This window comes from Lampris incognitus, chromosome 15 (assembly GCF_029633865.1).
Source record: "Lampris incognitus isolate fLamInc1 chromosome 15, fLamInc1.hap2, whole genome shotgun sequence".
Classification (NCBI taxonomy): domain Eukaryota; kingdom Metazoa; phylum Chordata; class Actinopteri; order Lampriformes; family Lampridae; genus Lampris; species Lampris incognitus.
The window spans coordinates 27,518,525-27,538,366 of record NC_079225.1 but is presented as its reverse complement, the minus strand read 5'-3'; the positions used below and the strand labels follow the sequence as shown (position 1 = coordinate 27,538,366).

Below are 19,842 nucleotides of genomic sequence, written 5' to 3'. Positions count from 1 at the left end.
TTCAGACGGCAGGAATGTGGGATGTCTGGAGTGGGGGGCAGGAAGCAAGGAAAGAATGCCAAGTATGTCCATGTTTGTCTAAGGCTGACTCTCCATTCAGCCCCCAGTGACGTGCTGCACAGCCAGCGAGTATAAAGAGAGCTCAGCTCCCCAGTCAGAAATCAGAACAAGTCCTCTACTGAAGCTAAACTCTAGCTTTGACCAAGAAAGCAAGAAAACAGAGCGAGACCGGAGGTACGGAGAAACTGCGGAAGACAACCCCGACAACGAGATCACCTTGATCAGAAAAACCAGAAAACCAGTGGCGCTCCGCAGCTCTAAATTCAAACTCTTGAGACTAAAAGGAAGAATTTCCTACGAAGATTTTTGGAAGAATCTGAATACTTTTTTTTTTCTAAAGAGGAAAAGAAAATGTCTGCTGGAATGAACAAAGCTTTTTTGCTGCCTTTCTTGTGCATGATGCTCTCCTACCTGGTAAGTTTGAAAAACAATTGCCCCAAATATGAAGTATAGTAACTACAGGGAATGCAACATCTCTCTGTTGGTGGTGTGAGCTGTTGTCACACACTGCAGTATAATTTCATCGATAGCCAAGAGGATCGTAAACCAATACAGCTGTCAGACCATGTGCATGAAAGCCTCATTTCAGGAATAATAAAATGTATTCAGCAGCCCTGTGCAATATGTTGGGCTCTGAGCTGGTCTGTGTATTCAGGTCAGGAGTCTGGTAACCAGAGTGTCTGTGTAATTTCATCTAAGCTAACTTATCTCATTTCATATCTATGTTTGTCCTCTGTCCAGGCTGCGGGTCAGGAGTGCACTGGCCAGTGTACTTGCCCATCGACACCCCCCCAGTGCCCCCCAGGCGTTAGCCTAGTGTTGGATAGCTGTGGCTGCTGCAGGGTGTGTGCCAAGCAGATGGGGGAACTCTGCACCGAGAGAGACGTCTGCGACCCACACAAAGGCCTCCACTGTGACTTTGGAGCTCCTGCTAACAGGCGGATAGGAGTCTGCACAGGTGAGCTGCTACCAACAATTCCTGTAGAACACGAATGGCTGCAATTTCCACTGAGGTTTAAATTAGCTCTTACACCTGGGGCTCACGTGGAAGTTTATCTGTTATTTCCATATATATATATATATATATATATATATATATATATATATATATATATATATTAGCAAATAACAATTCTTAACCCACACAATATCGTTTAAAACAAGGATATCTGGGTAAGTGCTAAATCCTGACGTTTTTGTGTAATTCTCCCTCCGCAGCCAAAGACCGTGCCACCTGTGTGTTTGGAGGCATGGTGTATAAGAGTGGAGAGACTTTCCAGAGCAGCTGCAAGTACCAGTGTACCTGTCTGGATGGGGCTGTGGGCTGCGTCCCTCTGTGTTCCATGGACATCCGGCTGCCCAGCCCCGACTGCCCCATGCCAAGACGCGTCAAGGTGCCAGGGAAGTGCTGTGAGGAGTGGGTGTGTGATTCTCCCTACACACACAGCTTCATGGGCTCTGCCTTGGCTGGTGAGTTAGTGTTATTCATATCCCAAATTGCCTCAAGAAGTATTTGCAATTCCTTGTACTGCTGTCATAATCTTTGTAGAATGAATACGATTCTATGACTACTGTGCTAATGATAGTTCACCAGTGATTCAAATGCGAGCAGGAAACATGATCATTTAAACATATTGCACTTGTTGAAGTGTAGATTACTGGTTCCACAGACTGTCACCACTATTGCAGTTGTACACCATGAGCATATCAGGGCGGTTTTTTAACATGTTTCTCCCTGTATTTCCAGCCTACAGAGAGGAAGAGACATTTGGCCCAGACCCTTCCATGATGAGAGAGAACTGCCTGGTTCAGACTACCGAATGGAGCGCCTGCTCGAAGACTTGTGGCCTTGGGATCTCCACCAGAGTCACCAACGATAACCGTGAATGCCGCCTGGAAAAACAGACCCGCCTGTGCATGGTCAGACCCTGTGAATCTCACCTGGAGCAGAGTATCAGGGTGAGTCTTGTTGAAATACCACTTCTTATCCTGACACCAACACAGGGCCATTAAAACTAAAAGACATTAATGAAGAATACCTGCTTAAATATTATTCTCTCATTCATTCTCACAGAAGGGGAAAAAGTGCATCCGCACCCCCAGAGTGTCCAAGCCCATGAAGTTCGAGATCTCTGGCTGCACCACCACCAAATCCTACAGGCCCAAGTTCTGTGGCGTTTGCTTGGATGGCCGCTGCTGCACTCCCCACAGAACCACCACCTTGCCCATGGAGTTCAAATGCCCCGATGGACAGGTGATGAAGAAACACATGATGTTCATCAAGTCCTGCGCCTGCCACCACAACTGCCCTGGGGAGAACGACATCTTCGAGTCCATATATTACAAGAAGATGATGGGAGACATGGCGTGAGCCACCAAAAGAGCAACTCAGAACATTTGACTTGAAAAACAACAGAACTCCATCTCATTTTGCAGCTCAGTATATCTAAATATATATAAAACTATATATGTTTTCTGCCTTTTTTTTTGAGTTTTACATTTTTTCATCATGCAAGTTTGTAGCCCGGGCACTTGTGTCAGTGTCTATGCTTTTTTTTTCTTTTTTTTTTTTTTTGCATGGCCGATACAACCGGCCTCATACAGTTCAGACAGAGGGCTGCCCTGCAGCTCCGAGAGAATCCTGCACTAGAACTTCTATTCTGACAAACCTGTTGTCAGGTTGTCTGCCTCGTCCCCTTTGTTTTTTTATAAACCCGTCCATTGTTTTTTTTTATGCCTTGTCCAAAAACTGTGTCCATAACTTTGACCTCCTCTCTAATTGAGGTGGGTAACTAATATTCCCCCCACCCCTACCCCATTTAGCCCCTCCCACTATTCCCTAGAGCCCTGACCAGACCTGCAATCTCTTAAGCAGCTGCAGGGGGAGCAAGCAGACCACAGGAAGCCAGTGTTCCCCTTGTGAAACGGGTCTGAATGTGTCCTTGTGTGTGAGTGTGTGTGTGCATGTAACCCGCATCTCTAACACTTGCGGGCCTGAATGTTAGCCTTGTCTCTGTGTTGTTCCCCCATTCCCAGTGTGAAGAAAAGGTCAGAGTTTCCGCCCAGCGTGTAGAAATAGGGTGAGAAAGAAAGCAAGCGTGTTGGGTTTGGGGTTTGGTTAAGACACCAAACGTAGCAGGTGTGCTTTGAGGCTTTGCCACAGCACTGAGCGAAAAGAAGACGTGATGACTCTTACTGATTCAGGTCAGAAGGAAAGAACAAAGTATGTATTATGTTTTGGAAAAAAAAAAGACTGGAAGAATTGTGATTTCATTCCTTTTTCTATTGTTGATGTTGTAAATGATGTATATATTTGTACAGTTTAAGTTAATTTAAAAGCTCAAATTGTTATGTTTTCTCTGCTTCATAATGTATCAATAGTGTATTTTTTGTCGACAGTATTTTTTACTATTTTATTGAGAAGTGTGACAATAATGTTACATGTTTTCACTTTTGTAGCTGTAAAATAAATGTTATATTTTTTATACAAACATGCCTGTCATTCGATCATTCCTTCTCTCAAATGCAAAGGTTGGTAGAAAGGTGTGTGCTATGCATTGCAGACATACACTCACCGGCCACTTTATTAGACACACCTGTCCAACTGCTCGTTAACGCACATTTCTAATCAGCCAATCACATGGCAGCAACTCAATGCATTTAGGCATGTAGACATGGTCAAGACAATCTGCTGCAGTTCAAACCGAGCATCAGAATGGGGAAGAAAGGTGATTTAAGTGACTTTGAACGTGGCATGGTTGTTGGTGCCAGACGGGCTGGTCTGAGTATTTCAGAAACTGCTGATCTACTGGGATTTTCACGCACAACCATCTCTAGGGTTTACAGAGAATGGTCGGTAAAAGAGAAAATATCCAGTGAGCGGCAGTTCTGTGGGTGAAAATGCCTTGTTGATGCCAGAGGTCAGAGGAGAATGGCCAGACTGGTTCGAGCTGATAGAAAGGCAACAGTAACTCAAATCACCACTCATTACAACCGAGGTATGCAGAAGAGCATCTCTGAACGCACAACACGTCGAACCTTGAGGCAGATGGGCTACAGCAGCAGAAGACCACACCGGGTGCCACTCCTGTCAGCTAGGAACAGGAAACTGAGGCTACAATTCACACAGGCTCACCAAAATTGGACAATAGAAGATTGGAAAAACGTTGCCTGGTCTGATCAGTCTCGATTTCTGCTGCGACATTCGGATGGTAGGGTCAGAATTTGGCATCAACAACATGAAAGCATGGATCCATCCTGCCTTGTATCAACGGTTCAGGCTGGTGGTGGTGGTGTAATGGTGTGGGGGATATTTTCTTGGCACACTTTGGGCCCCTTAGTACCAATTGAGCATCGTGTCAACGCCACAGCCTACCTGAGTATTGTTGCTGACCATGTCCATCCCTTTATGACCACAGTGTTCCCATCTTCTGATGGCTACTTCCAGCAGGATAACGCGCCATGTCATAACGCTCGAATCATCTCAGACTGGTTTCTTGAACATGACAATGAGTTCACTGTACTCAAATGGCCTCCACAGTCACCAGATCTCAATCCAATAGAGCACCTTTGGGATGTGGTGGACCGGGAGATTCGCATCATGGATGTGCAGCCGACAAATCTGCAGCAACTGCGTGATGCTATCATGTCAATATGGACCAAACTCTCTGAGGAATGTTTCCAGTACCTTGTTGAATCTATGCCATGAAGGATTAAGGCAGTTCTGAGGGCAAAAGGGGGTCCAACCCGGTACTAGCAAGGTGTACCTAATAAAGTGGCCAGTGAGTGTATATATATATATATTCATGCATGTATGCTAGCTAGCACACATAGCCTACATGCACCCATACAGATACACACACACACACACACACACACACACACACAAAGGTCAAACATACAACCTCAACCTCTCCCGTCTTTCCTTTATTTACATACGGACGTAGCTATCTAGCTAGTCTTTGCAGTTGTTGTAGTTGTAAAATGGAGTAAAATATTGCTGAGCTGTTACTAGACAATACTGATAATACTGATACTGTATTGACTGATGTTCAAAATACGACGACCTTCAATAGAGACAGTATCCATGGGTCCTACACTGTACTTATACACAGATAATCACTGCTTAATTGCAGTTCCTCAGATAATATTGCCTATTTTTTCCGCACAAACATATGAGTGTGAATTATTGGCATACACTCTCATGATAGCAAATAGAAAAAAACTTTCAAATTAATTTGTCTTATCAACTCTGAAACAGACCAATCACATAGATGGATGGATGGATGGATGGATGGATGGATGGATGGATGGATGGATGGATGGATGGATGGATGGATGGATGGACAGACGGACAGATGGACAGACAGACAAACAGATAGACAGACAGATGACTGGATGTATGTATAGATGGATAGACAGGTGGATGGACGGCTGTATGGATGGCAGGATGGATGGACAGACAGACAGACAGACAGACAGACAGACAGACAGACAGACAGACAGATAGATAGATAGATAGATAGATAGATAGATAGATAGATAGATAGATAGATAGATAGATAGATAGATGGATACAGTGGTGCTAGAAAGTTTGAGAACCCTTTAGAATTTCTTACATTTATCATCTAAGTCTTAAAACTAAATAAAGAGAAACCCAGTTAAACAAATAATACAAAAAATACACCTTTTCATTTATTTATTGAGCAACATGGTCTAAGAGTAAATGTCTTTGTTGGAAAAAGTATGTGACAATCAGGTTTGAGTTTAGCAGGCCCTGTCCTATTGAAAGAACACTAGCCTGGGTCTTCACTATCAAAGTCTAGTCTTCACCACACCGGTATGTGGAAGTTTGCCACACCTTGATCAAATGAGATTTCCCAGGACCTCAGAAAAAACAGTTGTTGATGCTCACCAGGCTGGAAAAGGTTACAAAACTATATTTCTAAAGAGTATGGTCTCTACTGATCCACCGTCAGGTACATGGTGTACAAATGGAAGGAATTCAACACCATTGTTACTCTTCCCAGGAGTGGTCGTCCAACAAAATCACTCCAAGAGCAAGGAGTATAATATTCCAGGAGGTCACAAAGAACCAAAGGGTAACATCTAAGGATCTACAGGCCTCTCCCGCATTGGCTAGGGCCAGTGTTCATGAGTTCTTCATCAGGCAAACACTGAACAAGAACGTTTTGCATGGCAGGAAAGCATGGAGGAAGCCACAAAGAACATTGCTGCCTGTCTTAAGTTTGCTAAAGACCGCTGGATGAGCCAGAAGGCTATTGGAAGAACATTCTGTGGACGGATGAGTCCAAAATATAACATTTTGGTTTAAACGAGAAGTGTTAGGCCTATGTTTGGCAAAAACCAAACACTGCATTCGAACACAGGAACCTCATCCTAACCATGAAGAATGGTGGTAGCAGTATCATGGTTTGGGGCTGCTTTGCTGCTTCTGGACCAGGACAGCTTGCCATCATTGACGGGACTATGAATTCTGGATTGTATCAGCAAATTCTACAGGAGGATGTCAAGGTGTCAGTCCGTGAACTAAAGCGCAACAGAAAGTGGGTAATGCAGCAAGACAATGACCCAAAACACACAAGGCAGTCTACCAATGAATGGTTAAAGCAGAAGAAATTGAATGTTTTGAAATGGATGCATCAAAGTCCAGACCTTAATCCAATAGAAATGTTGTGGAAGGACCTGAAGAAAGCAATTCATGCAAGCCAGGAAGCCCACCGACATCATTCAGTAGAAGCAATTTTGTGAGGAGTGGACCAAAACTTCTCCAAGCCGATGTGCAGGAGTAATTAACAGTTAGTGAAAACGTTTGGTTGAAGTTATTGCTGCTCAAGGAGGTCACACGTTACTGAAGGCAAAGAACGTGCCAGATCAACATCGGCTGGACCGTCCATAATAAATAGTAATAATAATACATTTTACTTAAGTAAAAGTATCTGATATATTTAATAAATTTAACAAAGTTGAACCGAAAATTGCTTACATTTGTATGACAGCTTTCTCCCTCACAGCGCTCCCTCCTCTCGTCCGTCTGCCATTTTTCTTTCAGCGCAATGCATGACGGTCAAGGCTCAGGGTTTTCGGTTTTTATTTTTCCAAGCCATCCAGCATGCCGAATTTCGCCACAAGAGGACACTGTTACATAACCTCACACGAAAAGCAACAACTTTTGGATCCGTGGAAACATAAAATCCGAGTGAAAATGGGTTTAAAAATCTGGGTATTTTTCGGTGAAAATCGGTAAAAAACCGAAAACCCTGTGCCTTGATGATGGTATATGTTGCTTGGTTGGTGACACTACTTTTCACGATGCATTGTGGGATACACTGAGTCTACTCTATAGGGTATAATAATTCCCACTATACATTTGGACAGCACTACAAAATGGCGAATTTAGTGAGTGATTTTGGACACAGTCCCGGTCTGTATGGGCCAGCAGCCTGCCCAGCTTCCGCATCCCGTCATACCGCACTCGGTGTTTCCTCTTCAGCCTCAGCTCCGGGCAGGGGACCTGGTCCTTGGGCCCACCAAGACTATGAGCTGTTTTCACGCTACACCGGGAGGTACCGCTGTTCTGTTTCTTCATGAGCTCCAAAGTTAACGTTAACGTCCGAGCACGTTAAGTCTAACCCTGCCGGTACTATTAGCCTCTCCAACAGCAAGCCCTATGTAGCGCCTCCTCGTGGCGACACACTGTAACTGGATACACCTCGGACCCTGGCTGAACTACAAGGGACTCGGAGGGGGTCTGGCCCCTAGACGTGCGGTACGCAGGCCCACCGGTGTGTGGATATTCCATGATGCCCACGAACCAGCCCCCCCAGCTATGGGTTAAATAGTGCCACTGCCTAGTGGATACCTCGGGAGGGGAATAGGCTACGGGAGTAAACCCCTACAACGTCTACAGTACTGTTGTTTTTCTTGCCCTTTTGTATCTGTTTAAGTTGGAGAGTACTGCTGGCGTCGTGTGTGGCTGCCGCTTCTCCCTCTCGTAGACCCCCCCCCCGCCCCATCCACCCCTGTATGTCTGTGTTATGTTTATCTGTTGTCTTGTTTCGCCCCGTTTATTGTAAAGCGGCTTTGAGTGTTAGAAAAATGCCATATGTTTGATTTATTATTATTATTATTATTATTATTATTATTATTAAAGCTTCATGTACGTTTTCCAACAAAGATATTCAATGTTGAATAATTCTACTCAATAAATAAAGTGTAATTTTTTGTGTTATTTGTTTAAATGGTTCTCTTTATCTAGTTTTATGGCTTAGATGAAGATCTGATCACAATGTAGGTCAAATGTATGCAGAAATACAGAAAATTCTAATGGGTTCACAAATTTTCCAGCATCACTGTAGACAGATAGGAGCTTAAAGCCTTTTCATACCCACTGGTGACATATCAAAGGAAGTATTAGTAAGGTCTTGGTCCACCATGAGCCTCCAGAACAGTTTCAATGCTCCTTGCCATAGGTTCTGCAAGTCTCTGAATTCTGCTGGGGGGATGGAGCACCATTCTCCCAAAACATATTCCCTCATTTGGTGTTTTGATGATGGTGGTGGAGAGTGCTGTCTAACACATCGGTCCAAAAGCTCCCATTGGTGCTCAACTGGGTTGAGATCTGGTGATCTGGTGAGATCTGTGATCCCCTCGTGCCCTGTGGATGAGGGCATTGTCATCCTGGAAGAGACCACTCCCACCAGGATAGAGATGTCTCATCATAGGATAAAGGTGATCACCCAGAATAACGTTGTATTGATTTGCAGTGACCCTTCCCTCTAAGGGGACAAGTGGACCCACACCATGCCAGGAAAATGCCCCCCACAGCATAACAGAGCCCCTGGACCTCTTCACTGTAAGGGTCAAGCATTCAGATTTTTCCTTTATTTATCACTTGTCTGTACATGTTAAATGGGAATCTCAATCATATGGACATCAAGAGAATGACCCCCCCCCAAAAAAACCAACAACAACAACTCAGAGCAAGACAAGAAATGAACTGGGTATAATGGTGACTTTCAATGATTTTCCTGGGATTTCCCGTTCTTAACTGATTACTTTGAATAAGTGTTTGGTTGGGAATAAGAACTTGGGAGTATCCGTAATATTTTCAGTGTGACAAGGCTCAAGCACTGCGATGGAATTACATGCCAAGAACAGCAAAATAACTTGCCCAAGTTTTACTGATCACCACAGACCTTGAGAAGCTCAGTTGTCTGTTACTGAATCCTTTTTTGAATTGTAGTTCAAATGGTGGAGCCAAAAAACTAAACAGCTCCAGTTTTCAATCAATAACCACACAGCAACTACTGTACCCGCCTTCTCCCAGACTCCCTTTGAACACACACATAACAGGTAGAGGTTAATTATTCGCATTGTCCAGATTAGCCACGCCCACCTCCAGCTGCCACCACTTCGTTATCATACAATACTAATGAAGGTGCTGAACATGTTTAATGATTTGCACACTAAAGTGAAATGGCGCTGCAACTGGATTAGCCTACCTAATGTCCACTGCCCTTGAACAGTTATTATGTCACAGTGTGTACCGTTTTACATTGTTGTCTTTGTATTCTGTGTGTATTACACAATCTTTTTTTTCATCAGTTTTATTTTGATGCAAGACCAACTGGAAAAGTAACCAACATTTTGCAGCTCAGACTGTGGCACCATTGCGCACTGAAGCGGAGTAACTGAAAATGAGTCCAATGTAGCCATCTAGTGTCCTTTTATAAGATATTCAAAAAAACAAAAACAAAACATAAATGAAAGAAAATGAATAAATAACTGGTGAGCATTACGTGTCCCATGGTCAATAGTCAGACCAATAGTTTTTTTTCCCCCAGTCTCACCATAGATATTTCTTACCTCTTAAGTTCTTGATAAATGCTGACCACATGAACAAATAACTCTGATCCTCATGTAGTTTACTGTAATTAAAAGACACATTTGTTCTTGGTCTTTATCAGGGGAAAAAACTGAGGCATCATTTCAATTTAAAGCAAAGCAAGGATAATAAGTTTTGGCATCTGGGACTGTATGCTAGCAGAACAGCCTGGGTGTCAATACAGTAGGATGATTCATATCCTCAGCTCATCGCCCACAAACAACCACATGTAGGCTGCATCGTCTGTGTGAAAACTATACGCCTCTTTTTCAATGAGAGATATGGGTCAGTAAAAACAATAAACTGGAAAAATAAAATCAGTCTGGTAAATTAATTCGAAAATAATAGATTTCCATCCATCCATCCATTATCTAAGCCGCTTATCCAACTTAGGGTTGAGGGGTGCTGGAGCCTATCCCAGCAGTCATTGGGCGGCAGGCGGGGAGATACCATGGACAGGCCGCCAGGCCATCACAGGGCCAACACACACACACACACACATTCACATCTAGGGACAATTTAGTACAGTTGATTCCCCTGATCTGCATGACTTTGGACTGTGGGAGGAAACCGGAGCACCCGGAGGAAACCCACACAGACATGGGGAGGACATGCAAACTCCACACAGAGGACGACCTGGGATGATGCCCAAGGTTGGACAACCCCAGGGTTCGAACCCAGGACCTTCTTGCTGTGAAGTGACCGCGATAACCACTGTGCCACCATGCCGCAAATAACAGATTTAAGAAAGGCAGTCGATGAGACTATCCTGAAGACCATGCAACCATAATAATTCACTGCCCCATTGGGATTCATCTGTAAGCTCAGTAAAGCTGCAAAGCAGTAGATGTCAATGAAGTTTACTGTGTGACTATTACTGTTAAAGTCAATAAAATCCTAGCAGCCCCAAAGGATTTATTCAGACTGAGGTCCCCAGATAAATTATCCAATTTATTTGTTTTTCTTACATAAACACCATACAGTTTTAGATTACATCCATCCATCTGTTAAAAATATTCAGTTATTGCCTTTGCATCACTGTTTTAAACTCTAGCTATGATAACCAACCATAGCTTCCGGAAAGAATCAGTAGCTTTGTACATGTATACATGAAATCTTTGCACAACCCCACCTGTTTAGCACAGAATATAATTGTAACTGCCTTTACTTTTCACATGATTCAAACCACAGCGCTAACATTGTCCGAAAAGCAGGCAGGAAATATTATGCTAAAGCCTAGAGAAAGCGCGAGAGAGAGAGAGAGAGAGAGAGAGAGAGAGAGAGAGAGAGAGAGAGAGCAAATTATTATTAATCAATGTCACAGGAATAAAGTTCCATAAACATCTTGCTGTCTGCATTTGCACACATGTTCTGTATGCATGTGTGCAGGGTATAGGTTGTCATTATAGTCGATAGTGCGCATGTTTAGCTGCATTGTGCATCTATGTTCCTATAGGTAAGGGACTGTTTGTCATGGGGGGGGGGGTGTTACAGCAGCATGGCACAAGTGGGCATTCTTAAGAATCAGCCAAACATAAAATCTTATCTGTTATTCACAGCCATGAACCTGTTTAAAACCGAGGCTGCAGGTTAGGCGGAGAAAGAGTAAGAGGCAAAGAAGATTGTGATGTGAGGCTTTGTGTTGGTCTCCTCTTAGCCTCGTCTGAGTTCATGGAGTTTCTGGGCGACGCCTTCAAGCTCCGACTCAATGGCTGCCAAGCTTTCAATCTCTGGCTCCTGCAAATGTATAGGCAGAACAGCAAGTGTCAAGAAAAAAAATAGATTGGTGCTACAGCAAATAACTGGATGTATATGCATTTTTACTTTAGCTAACAATACTGAAGTATTGTCAGCAAAAGTAAATTCATCCATATACATATGAAACTAAGATTTACATGACATTATCCTGGCATTGTGCAGAAACAAACATTCATTTTAGAAAATCCACTCCAGCCTCTGTCATCGACACAACCAGCCTCTTGAGAACTTCCTTTTAATACTTTGCCAAACACTGAATCTTGTAGCCTTATGAGATTGTAGCTATAGCATCAAATCCTTCCCATAAATATGGTGCAGTCTCGAATTCATAGGCATCTGATTCAGTGATGTGACCCTGAGCTAGCTATAAACCCAAAACATACTGCACTCCAGCCATCAAATTATGAGTTTCGATGTCTTATGGTCAAAAGCTAAAAGAAATAAATGTTATGGGTGAGTATTATCATTATTAACAAACTTTGAATAATAGCTAAGCTAATATCGAGGCTGCGAATTTCTTCAGTTACTACATAATAGGATGGAAAACACACCTCAGATTTCCTGCTAGCACTCCCCTCTTCCTCTAACCCCCTCCTCTCTTCGGGAGCCCTCCGAGCCATCATCTGCAGCTCCTTCTCCTCTGGACTCCTATGTGCTTCCTTTATGGTGTTTTCCTCTTCCCCCATGACCTCCTTGGAGTGATGAGCCACTTCTTGCTGAGCGCTGGGCTTCTTATCCCCTGCACTCTTCTTCGTGGGCAAGCTCTTTGACCTCTTGATCGACCGCTTTGTGTCCTCTTCACTCTCTGTCTTCATACCCTCCAGCCAGTCCTCTTCCTCGCTCTCCGTCTGCGGACCATGATGTGAGAAAAGCGATCTTTTTTTTGCTCCTTCATCCCCTCTCCTCTTCTTCTCTACCAGCTCCTCTCTTGTTTCCTCATCCTCATCCTCAGCAGATTTCTTCTCCTCTGACATGTTTCCAGCCATATTTCTCTTTTCATTGGATTCATTACCTGAGAATATAAAAAAGAGCATCATCTCTCAACCATCTGTCTCTTTCTCTCTATCTGCTTCTCTGCTGACACATCTTGGACTTTTTGTTCAATGTTCCCAACCATCAGCAAGATCCCACTTCCACTAATGAAATATTTCTTGCCAGCTGGCAGCTTTGCCCACGGTGTCTCTGTACTCCGAGTCTAAAAGTATAAATGGAACTTATTGTTTGAAACAAATGTCTAATCTTGCCTCATTATGAGCTTGGATATTTGTTGTTTTGTTTTTATTTTTTTAATGATGCGATAGCATATATCTAATTGGAATGGACACCTCCAGCTGCTCTAATATATGTTAGTCACATCTATCTATATGTATTCAATTGTGCTATGAGAGCTATGCTCGACTGGGTTTTCCAAGTATCTTATTTTCAAGATATATTTTTCAACCACTGTTTTTCGTAGATTCATGTTCTCATTATGAAAATTTGAGGATAGCACATGATGAAGAGGGTAGCACAGCAGCTTAGCAGTTAGCATTACTGTCCAATGGCAAGAGGCTCCTGGGTTCAATTCCAGGCCATTTGTGTGGCGTTTGCATGTTCTCGCTGTGTTTGGTGGGTTTACTCTGGTTTCCTCCTACACTCCAAAGACATGCAATGTAAGGTGAACTGGAGTCTGCAAAGTATGACTGTATGTGATGGTCCTAGTAACCTGTCCAGGGTGCCTCCCTGCCTTCTGCACAATGCTTACATAGATGGGCTCCAACAACCCTAAACTGGACTGAGTTCTTATAAATAATCAATGGACATAATGAGGAGTTTCTTTGTCTCACTTTTTCAATCATTTCTTTTTCTTTATGTACCCCTGGGTTGGATCTCGAAGATTAAGAATGATTGTCTATGGTAGATGGCAGATCTGCTCATTTGAATTCTAGGGACACTCTGTTTCTTTATCAGTTCTATTGGCATGCTGTCAGAGTGTCGTTGGCCTGATTCCACAATGGGAAGTGTGGGGTGGGGGGGGTTAGTGAACGAGCTGAAATTCATCACCTAGATGGAGGCACTTCTATCAATCATCTAATGCTGCAGGGTGGGAGCCTCCATCTAAAAGGCAGTATTTCTGCACTCTTTCCTGCTCAAGATGCTGCTTTCTGTCCTGTTTTGGTAAATAGCATTCATTTTGATGGGTCTTATATATTGCTCAAGTCAAGAAAGACTTGACTGCGACATGCTCTGCATATGTGTGTTTGCATTACATCTGTCATTCAACCTTTTGCAGCCAAGGCCTCGTTTTTTTTTTTTTTTTTTTTTTTTTTGTCCAAAAAAATAAATACATGAACAGCTGGAGATAAAAGGCAAGCTTACAAAACATAAGACAGGTAGGAGGAAAAAATAATGAAAATAGCTTGCCTTTTTTGTCCTTGGCCATGTTTTCCTCCTGGAATCCCTCATCCGAGTTCTGCTCTGAGTGGGCTCGTGTCTCCTCATCTTCTTCAGCTCCTTTCTCCTTCCTCTTTCCAGCCTTGCCCTCACTCCAGTCCTCTGTGGAGTCAGAGATATGATGGTGTGCACTCTCATCTCCATCCCTCTTCTCTTGTTCTCCTTGCTCCTGGGACTTTTTATCTTTGAGGCTCTCATCCTCTGCTTGCTCTTTGTCCGCTGCTTCTGTCCTCCTCTTCTGGGCTAGGATAGACCTTTCACCGGGTCCACCCAAAGCCTCGAACATGGATTGATCTAACAGAGGGGAAAAGCGGGAGATATATATCACTAGGTGGATATTGATTTTCCTACAACACTAGAGAAGGTACTTTCAGAAAAAGTACTACTGGAATTGAATATCAAATTCATGTTTTCCATTAAAGGAAGTGACTAGGGTTTGTAGGCTGGGAGCCAGCGGGATCAATCCCTATATTCAAAATGCAGAATAGGATAACTGAATTATACAAATTAAAAAAATAAATCTTCTATTGCAAATTCAAACACAAACTTTTCCACATTTAATGAACCTTTAATGTAAAGTGCTAGCAAAAGCTTTTCACATTATCTTACATTGTGTGGTGGGACCGGTATTCTGCCTACATTGCAGGTATTGGTCATCACTTACTTTTTTGTATTGCCTTTTCTTAGAGTTCAAAGATGTGGCACACTTTTAATGGTGTGCTTCCCAGAGAGACTGACAGTCGCTGGAATAGACGTGTACCGTCAGGCAGAGAAGCCTTATTTATGGCCTAATTCTGTCGACTGAAAGAATCAGCCGTATCTACTTTGTGTCCCACCTCCACAAGTCCCAAAATGCATTCACAAAAGAAGATGTCAACCCTGCTTTACTGGAAATGGAAGGCAATGAAACATTTTGACAGTTGGTGCATCTTAATGTGCTATTTCAATGTCCTCTGCATAGAGGAGACCAAATCTGGTGAATCGTGACATTCTGATTCTGATTCTGAAATACACAACACAACTCAGAAGGAACATCTTCATGAGCTCAGCAAAAACTCTTATAAATAAAAGCTTTTATGAAATATTTTGGCGGCACGTAGTGCAGTGGTTAGTATGGTCGCCTCACAGCAAGAAGGTCCTGGGTTCGAACCCCGGGGTTGTCCAACCTTGGGGGTCATCCCGGGTCGTTCTCTGTGTGGAGTTTGTATGTTCTCCCTGCGTCTGTGTGGGTTTCCTCCCAGAGTCCAAAGACATGGAGGTCAGGTGACTGAGTCATACTAAATTTTCCCTAGGTGTGAATGTGTCAGCCCTGTGATGGCCTGGCGGCCTGTCCAGGGTGTCTCCCCACCTGCCACCCAATGACTGCTTGGATAGGCTCCAGCATCCTGTGACCCTAATTAGGATAAGCAGCTTGGATAATGGATGGATGGGATGTAATATTTTATGCCTGCGCCCTTCTTCACAAAGTGAAAGGACTTGCCCTGTGTTAGCACCTTGACACAGATTTTCTTACCATGTCTCATAATGTTAATGTAACTTACCTGCAACATTGTCTGTGGTCTGAGGAATTTGGGTCACAAGATCAGGGACGGTGCTGTCAACCTGAGGCTGAGCTCTCTCATTGGCCCCTAGGATCCAAATCAAGGTTATTAAGTGATAAAGTCATCCCTTCTGTATCTCTTTTATGGTCTTCATAATCATATATGACCAGATCAGGTACTTCACAAGTCCCTTCCAAGCAAACCTACTTATTCACACGCTACCGATATAATGAGCACTTCTTCCAAAGCACCCAAAACCACTCAGGACTGCAGTATGTTCAGATCTCAGAGATGTGCCAAGGATCTGTGGCTCACCTTGAACGGCGATGTCCTGGAGCTCTTTGAGAAAGTTGCGGTGGCGAAGGATGGAAACAAGCCTGTTATCTGCAGAATGCAAATTTGCACGTGCACAAGTGCACACGCACGCACACATACACACACATGCATGCACAAATACACACAAACACAATTAAGATAACAGGGTAGCTGAAAAAGGAGTGTAAACAACTAGTTAAACATACACACACACACACACACACACACACACACACACTCTTCCGACTTAAGTAATTAAGCAATGCTTCAGGACTAACACACAGGTGCACATCTACTGCCTTTGCCTGTTCACAAGACTCAGCACTTTGCCTCAGTGTTCATCAGAGTTAATTGCCCTGAAATTTACTGCTTTGGAAGCAGAAGCACAGTTAATCATCCTGACCCAGAGAAATGACTCTAGTGAATTACAGCAGCACTGAGCAGTGACTGGTCTTTCTGCTGACCCACTAAGAGTACTGCGTATGCAGCAAGCGGTCCCGACTATCTATCTACCTACTATCTACCTATATGTACCAATCTATCTGCCCGTCCATACAGATGGGCAGATAGATACATACATCCATTGAGCTCTCTCTTTTTTTTTTTTTACCTAATTCTCTTTGAGCTCTTTGCTCTGTTATTCTCTTTGGGGTTTCTTTCCTGCCACTTCACACTCGTGACTTTGACTCCCTTTCTCTCTCCTGCTCTGCACCTCCCTCTCCTTCCACACTTACTTTGGTGTGCTGTTTCCATACCGCAGCCCCAGCTCAGTAACAATAGCTGCGTGAGTAATGCTACAATTGATTTTTTTTGTTCCATCAAGGACAGCGTCAAGGTAACACAATGGCTTGTAATGTAATAGCCTGGACTAGGAGTCCCAGTGACCCTGTATAGTGCTCTGCTTTGTACTCTATCTAGTGAGCATTAATTGCTTTACGGCACGAGCACTGCACATTTAGGATTAAAATGAGAGCAAACACTGGTTCCATTAGGAGACAGAGTTTTGGGGGATTGTAGAGCTGATTTCTCTCAGTTGACTGATGGTGAGCTGCACACATGAGGTGCAAATTTTAGTTGCTGTCTCATTAATGAAACCCAGTTTTCTGAGCAGTGGGGGGCTTACCTGTCCTCAGTGTGACAAGGCACTCCTGACTGACAGGCAAGGGGTGTGGCCTTGATAACACATCTGCTAGCGCCTCCACAATGCATTTCATCACCTGGATGGACAGAGAGAGCATAGAATGGTTAAACACACTAACCATAGTGGTTTCCTGTTGGTCTTGTTACATGAAGTTACTGTACATGACTCCGATGGGGTGACTTCTGTGAGAATTTGAGTCTGTAAATCTGTCAATGGTTTAGGACCAAAATACATCTCCAACTTGCTTTTCCCTTATGAACCCTCTCCACCTCTCAGGTCAACTGGGAACAGTCTGCTAACTATTCCCAGATAGAAAACATAACATGGCGAAGCAATATTTAGTTATTGTGTGACCTGGAATAATCTTAGAAAAGATAGAAGATTTACCCCAAATCTGACCACTTTTAAACCTTTAGATTCTCCACTGTCTGTGCACTTCGATCCTTGCACTTTGCCCCTTTTATTTTTTTATGCTATTTATTTCTCTACTTATTTCTCTTTTACTTTCTTTTTTAAATTTCTTTCATGCCTTGTGGGGTGGCATGGCTCAGGAGGTAGAGTGGGTCGTCTAGTAATCGGAAGGTTGCTAGTTTGATCCCCGGTTCCTGCAGAGAGTGTGTCAAAGTGTCCTTGAGCAAGACACTGAACCCCTAATTGCTCCTGATGAGCAGGTTGGCACCTTGCATGGCAGCCTCCACCATCAGTGTATGAATGTGTGTGTGAATGGGTGAATGTAAGGCATACACTGTAAAGTGCTTTGAGTGGTCGGTAGACTAGAAAAGTCTATATAAATGCAGTCCATTTAACATTTATCTTTTCATGCCTCATATAAAGTACTTTGAATTGGGTTTGTGATTGAAATGTGCAATACAAATAAACTGGCCTTGCTTTCAGTTTTATTGAATACAACAAGTGCTAATGTGGTTGGTAATGCACTAGTACTTAATGCAGCTATAGTTATCCACTTGCCTTTCATTTATATTCACTGTGTGTGTGACTACTTAATCACTTATAACACTTACAGTACACTCTTAAGAGTTTTTCTGTCTTAGAAATATCCACTGCATATACCACGAAACATTGTGCCTGCTCTCTACTCCCAAAATAGGAGACTCTTAAATTCGATGAGAGTAAATTCAGGGATTAGCCAGCCCTGCAAGTCTGACTGTTTCCACCAATCATTTCTTCAAGTGTCCTAGTTGCATCTCTTGGATCTGTGATCTGTCACTCAGTCATATCTCTTATTTCCACTGTGCCCTTCCCCTGGTTTTTGTCATGTTCTCATCTTTCTTGATATGCTAATCCTCTCTCTCACCCTCTCTCTCTCTCCGAGGTCATGACTTCAGGAACAGTATCCACTGCCTTTGACAAAGTCATATCGAGCTTGCCCCAGTTGGTTGAGAAATTAAACACAGGACAAATTACTTGACCCAAGTGCTTCTCGGCCCCCAACTGACTGAGGAAAATGTGATAGAACAGGCCTTAGAGAAGTTGTTGCTTTAAATCAATAGATTAATACAATTTATCATATAATACATTCAGGCAGACATATTTATCTGTAGACTAAATGCTTATTCTACTAATACTACGCTGCTGCTACTAGCGACGGATAATTACAATAACACATATACTAATGATTCTATTTTTATTATAATCGTATATTATTATTATTACCAATAATACATAGAAAACAAAAAAAACGGAATTGTTCTTTACCTTGACGTCTTCATTCTCCAGGTGACTTGTAGTCACTGGCAATGACAGAACTAATGGGGGGGGGGGAATAACAAGAGAGGAACGTCACATATCTTGTGATTTTGTTTTTCCTTATCTTATAATTGGATCCCTGGACATCAATTATTTATCTGCCCACCAGTTCAAACAGCAGACAAAGCTGTGAACAACAAACAGTTTACTGACAGTCGGAAAGACATAGCGGGGAAAACGACAGAGGCGCAGGTGAAATGTGCCCCATCTACACAGTGCAAGGGTCTCAAAGCTAACGCCTTACTCGGACGCTGTCCTTGGTACTCGGAAAAGAGGACACATAAACAGACAGCAGAACCTGTCTGACATCTGAAAAGACCTTCGCTGTGACATGAAATTACTTCAGCAAGACTGGAAATCCGTCTTACCGCAGTTAAATGTGACGGCCAATACGAACAATCCTCTTGCGACCATCTTCGCTAAATGGGCCACGGCAGCTCTCTCCGGGTATAGACAATGGCAAAGCCCGTGTCAGGAAAAGATGAGATTTGAACGAAGTCGGTGAGTTATGGACGCATACCCAGCCAAAACTTGGTCCTCTTTCTCCTTTAATTCTGGAGAACTGACTCCCTCTGCACCAGCTTCCCCCCCACCCCAACACCGCCGTCCTCTTGCCTCAGTCAGCACCGACGTCCGACCGAGGCGGCGTCCGTTTATATCGGTGGGGGCGAACAAAAAGGGAAATGACGTCAGCACCGAGGGCGCGCTCGATCCCAATTACGCTTATCAACTGAATTTTAATACGCAAAGGCAAATACAATAACACCGTCCCCGGATTCAACAGCCTTTTACAAGTCAGGACAAGGCACATTTTATTTACAGTTTCTTATCAGCAAACCAGCAAACACTGAAAGGTAACAGGAGAGAGATCCAAATTATGATAAACAAACATATAATACATTTTGAACGCTTTCAAATTT

General features: G+C 43.2%; 2 protein-coding genes across 3 annotated transcripts; one reads left to right on the top strand and one right to left on the bottom strand.

Moving 5' to 3' along the window:
• The first annotated feature begins 184 nt into the window (after positions 1–184).
• Positions 185–3,526, top strand: ccn2a (cellular communication network factor 2a). The gene is made up of 5 exons (XM_056294468.1): positions 185–474; positions 802–1,018; positions 1,279–1,530; positions 1,808–2,019; positions 2,135–3,526. The coding sequence occupies exons 1-5, from the start codon at positions 412–414 to the stop codon at positions 2,429–2,431; spliced, it is 1,041 nt and encodes a 346-aa protein (XP_056150443.1). The 5' UTR covers positions 185–411; the 3' UTR covers positions 2,432–3,526.
• A 7,378-nt stretch (positions 3,527–10,904) lies between these two features.
• Positions 10,905–19,515, bottom strand: chga (chromogranin A). Of its 2 annotated transcripts, XM_056295042.1 has the most exons (8): positions 19,291–19,515; positions 18,872–18,921; positions 17,138–17,231; positions 16,015–16,083; positions 15,700–15,786; positions 14,129–14,452; positions 12,277–12,737; positions 10,905–11,704 (listed from the first exon to the last, which is right to left on the bottom strand). In XM_056295042.1, the coding sequence occupies exons 1-8, from the start codon at positions 19,334–19,336 to the stop codon at positions 11,621–11,623; spliced, it is 1,215 nt and encodes a 404-aa protein (XP_056151017.1). In that variant the 5' UTR covers positions 19,337–19,515; the 3' UTR covers positions 10,905–11,620. The 2 variants fall into 2 exon arrangements, with proteins under 2 accessions (XP_056151017.1, XP_056151018.1); XM_056295043.1 differs by lacking the exon at positions 18,872–18,921.
• Between the last annotated feature and the right edge of the window lie 327 nt (positions 19,516–19,842).

Excerpts from the sequence above, each read along its gene's own strand:
- ccn2a (XM_056294468.1), top strand. The coding sequence starts at position 412 with ATGTCTGCTGGAATGAACAAAGCTTTTTTGCTGCCTTTCTTGTGCATG. Across the intron at positions 475-801 it reads GCATGATGCTCTCCTACCTG|GCTGCGGGTCAGGAGTGCAC; the intron begins GTAAGTTTGAAA and ends TCCTCTGTCCAG. Across the intron at positions 2,020-2,134 it reads ACCTGGAGCAGAGTATCAGG|AAGGGGAAAAAGTGCATCCG; the intron begins GTGAGTCTTGTT and ends TCATTCTCACAG.
- chga (XM_056295042.1), bottom strand. The coding sequence starts at position 19,336 with ATGGTCGCAAGAGGATTGTTCGTATTGGCCGTCACATTTAACTGCG. Across the intron at positions 16,084-17,137 it reads CCTTGTCACACTGAGGACAG|ATAACAGGCTTGTTTCCATC; the intron begins GTAAGCCCCCCA and ends TGCATTCTGCAG. Across the intron at positions 12,738-14,128 it reads CATGGCCAAGGACAAAAAAG|GTAATGAATCCAATGAAAAG; the intron begins GCAAGCTATTTT and ends TTATATTCTCAG.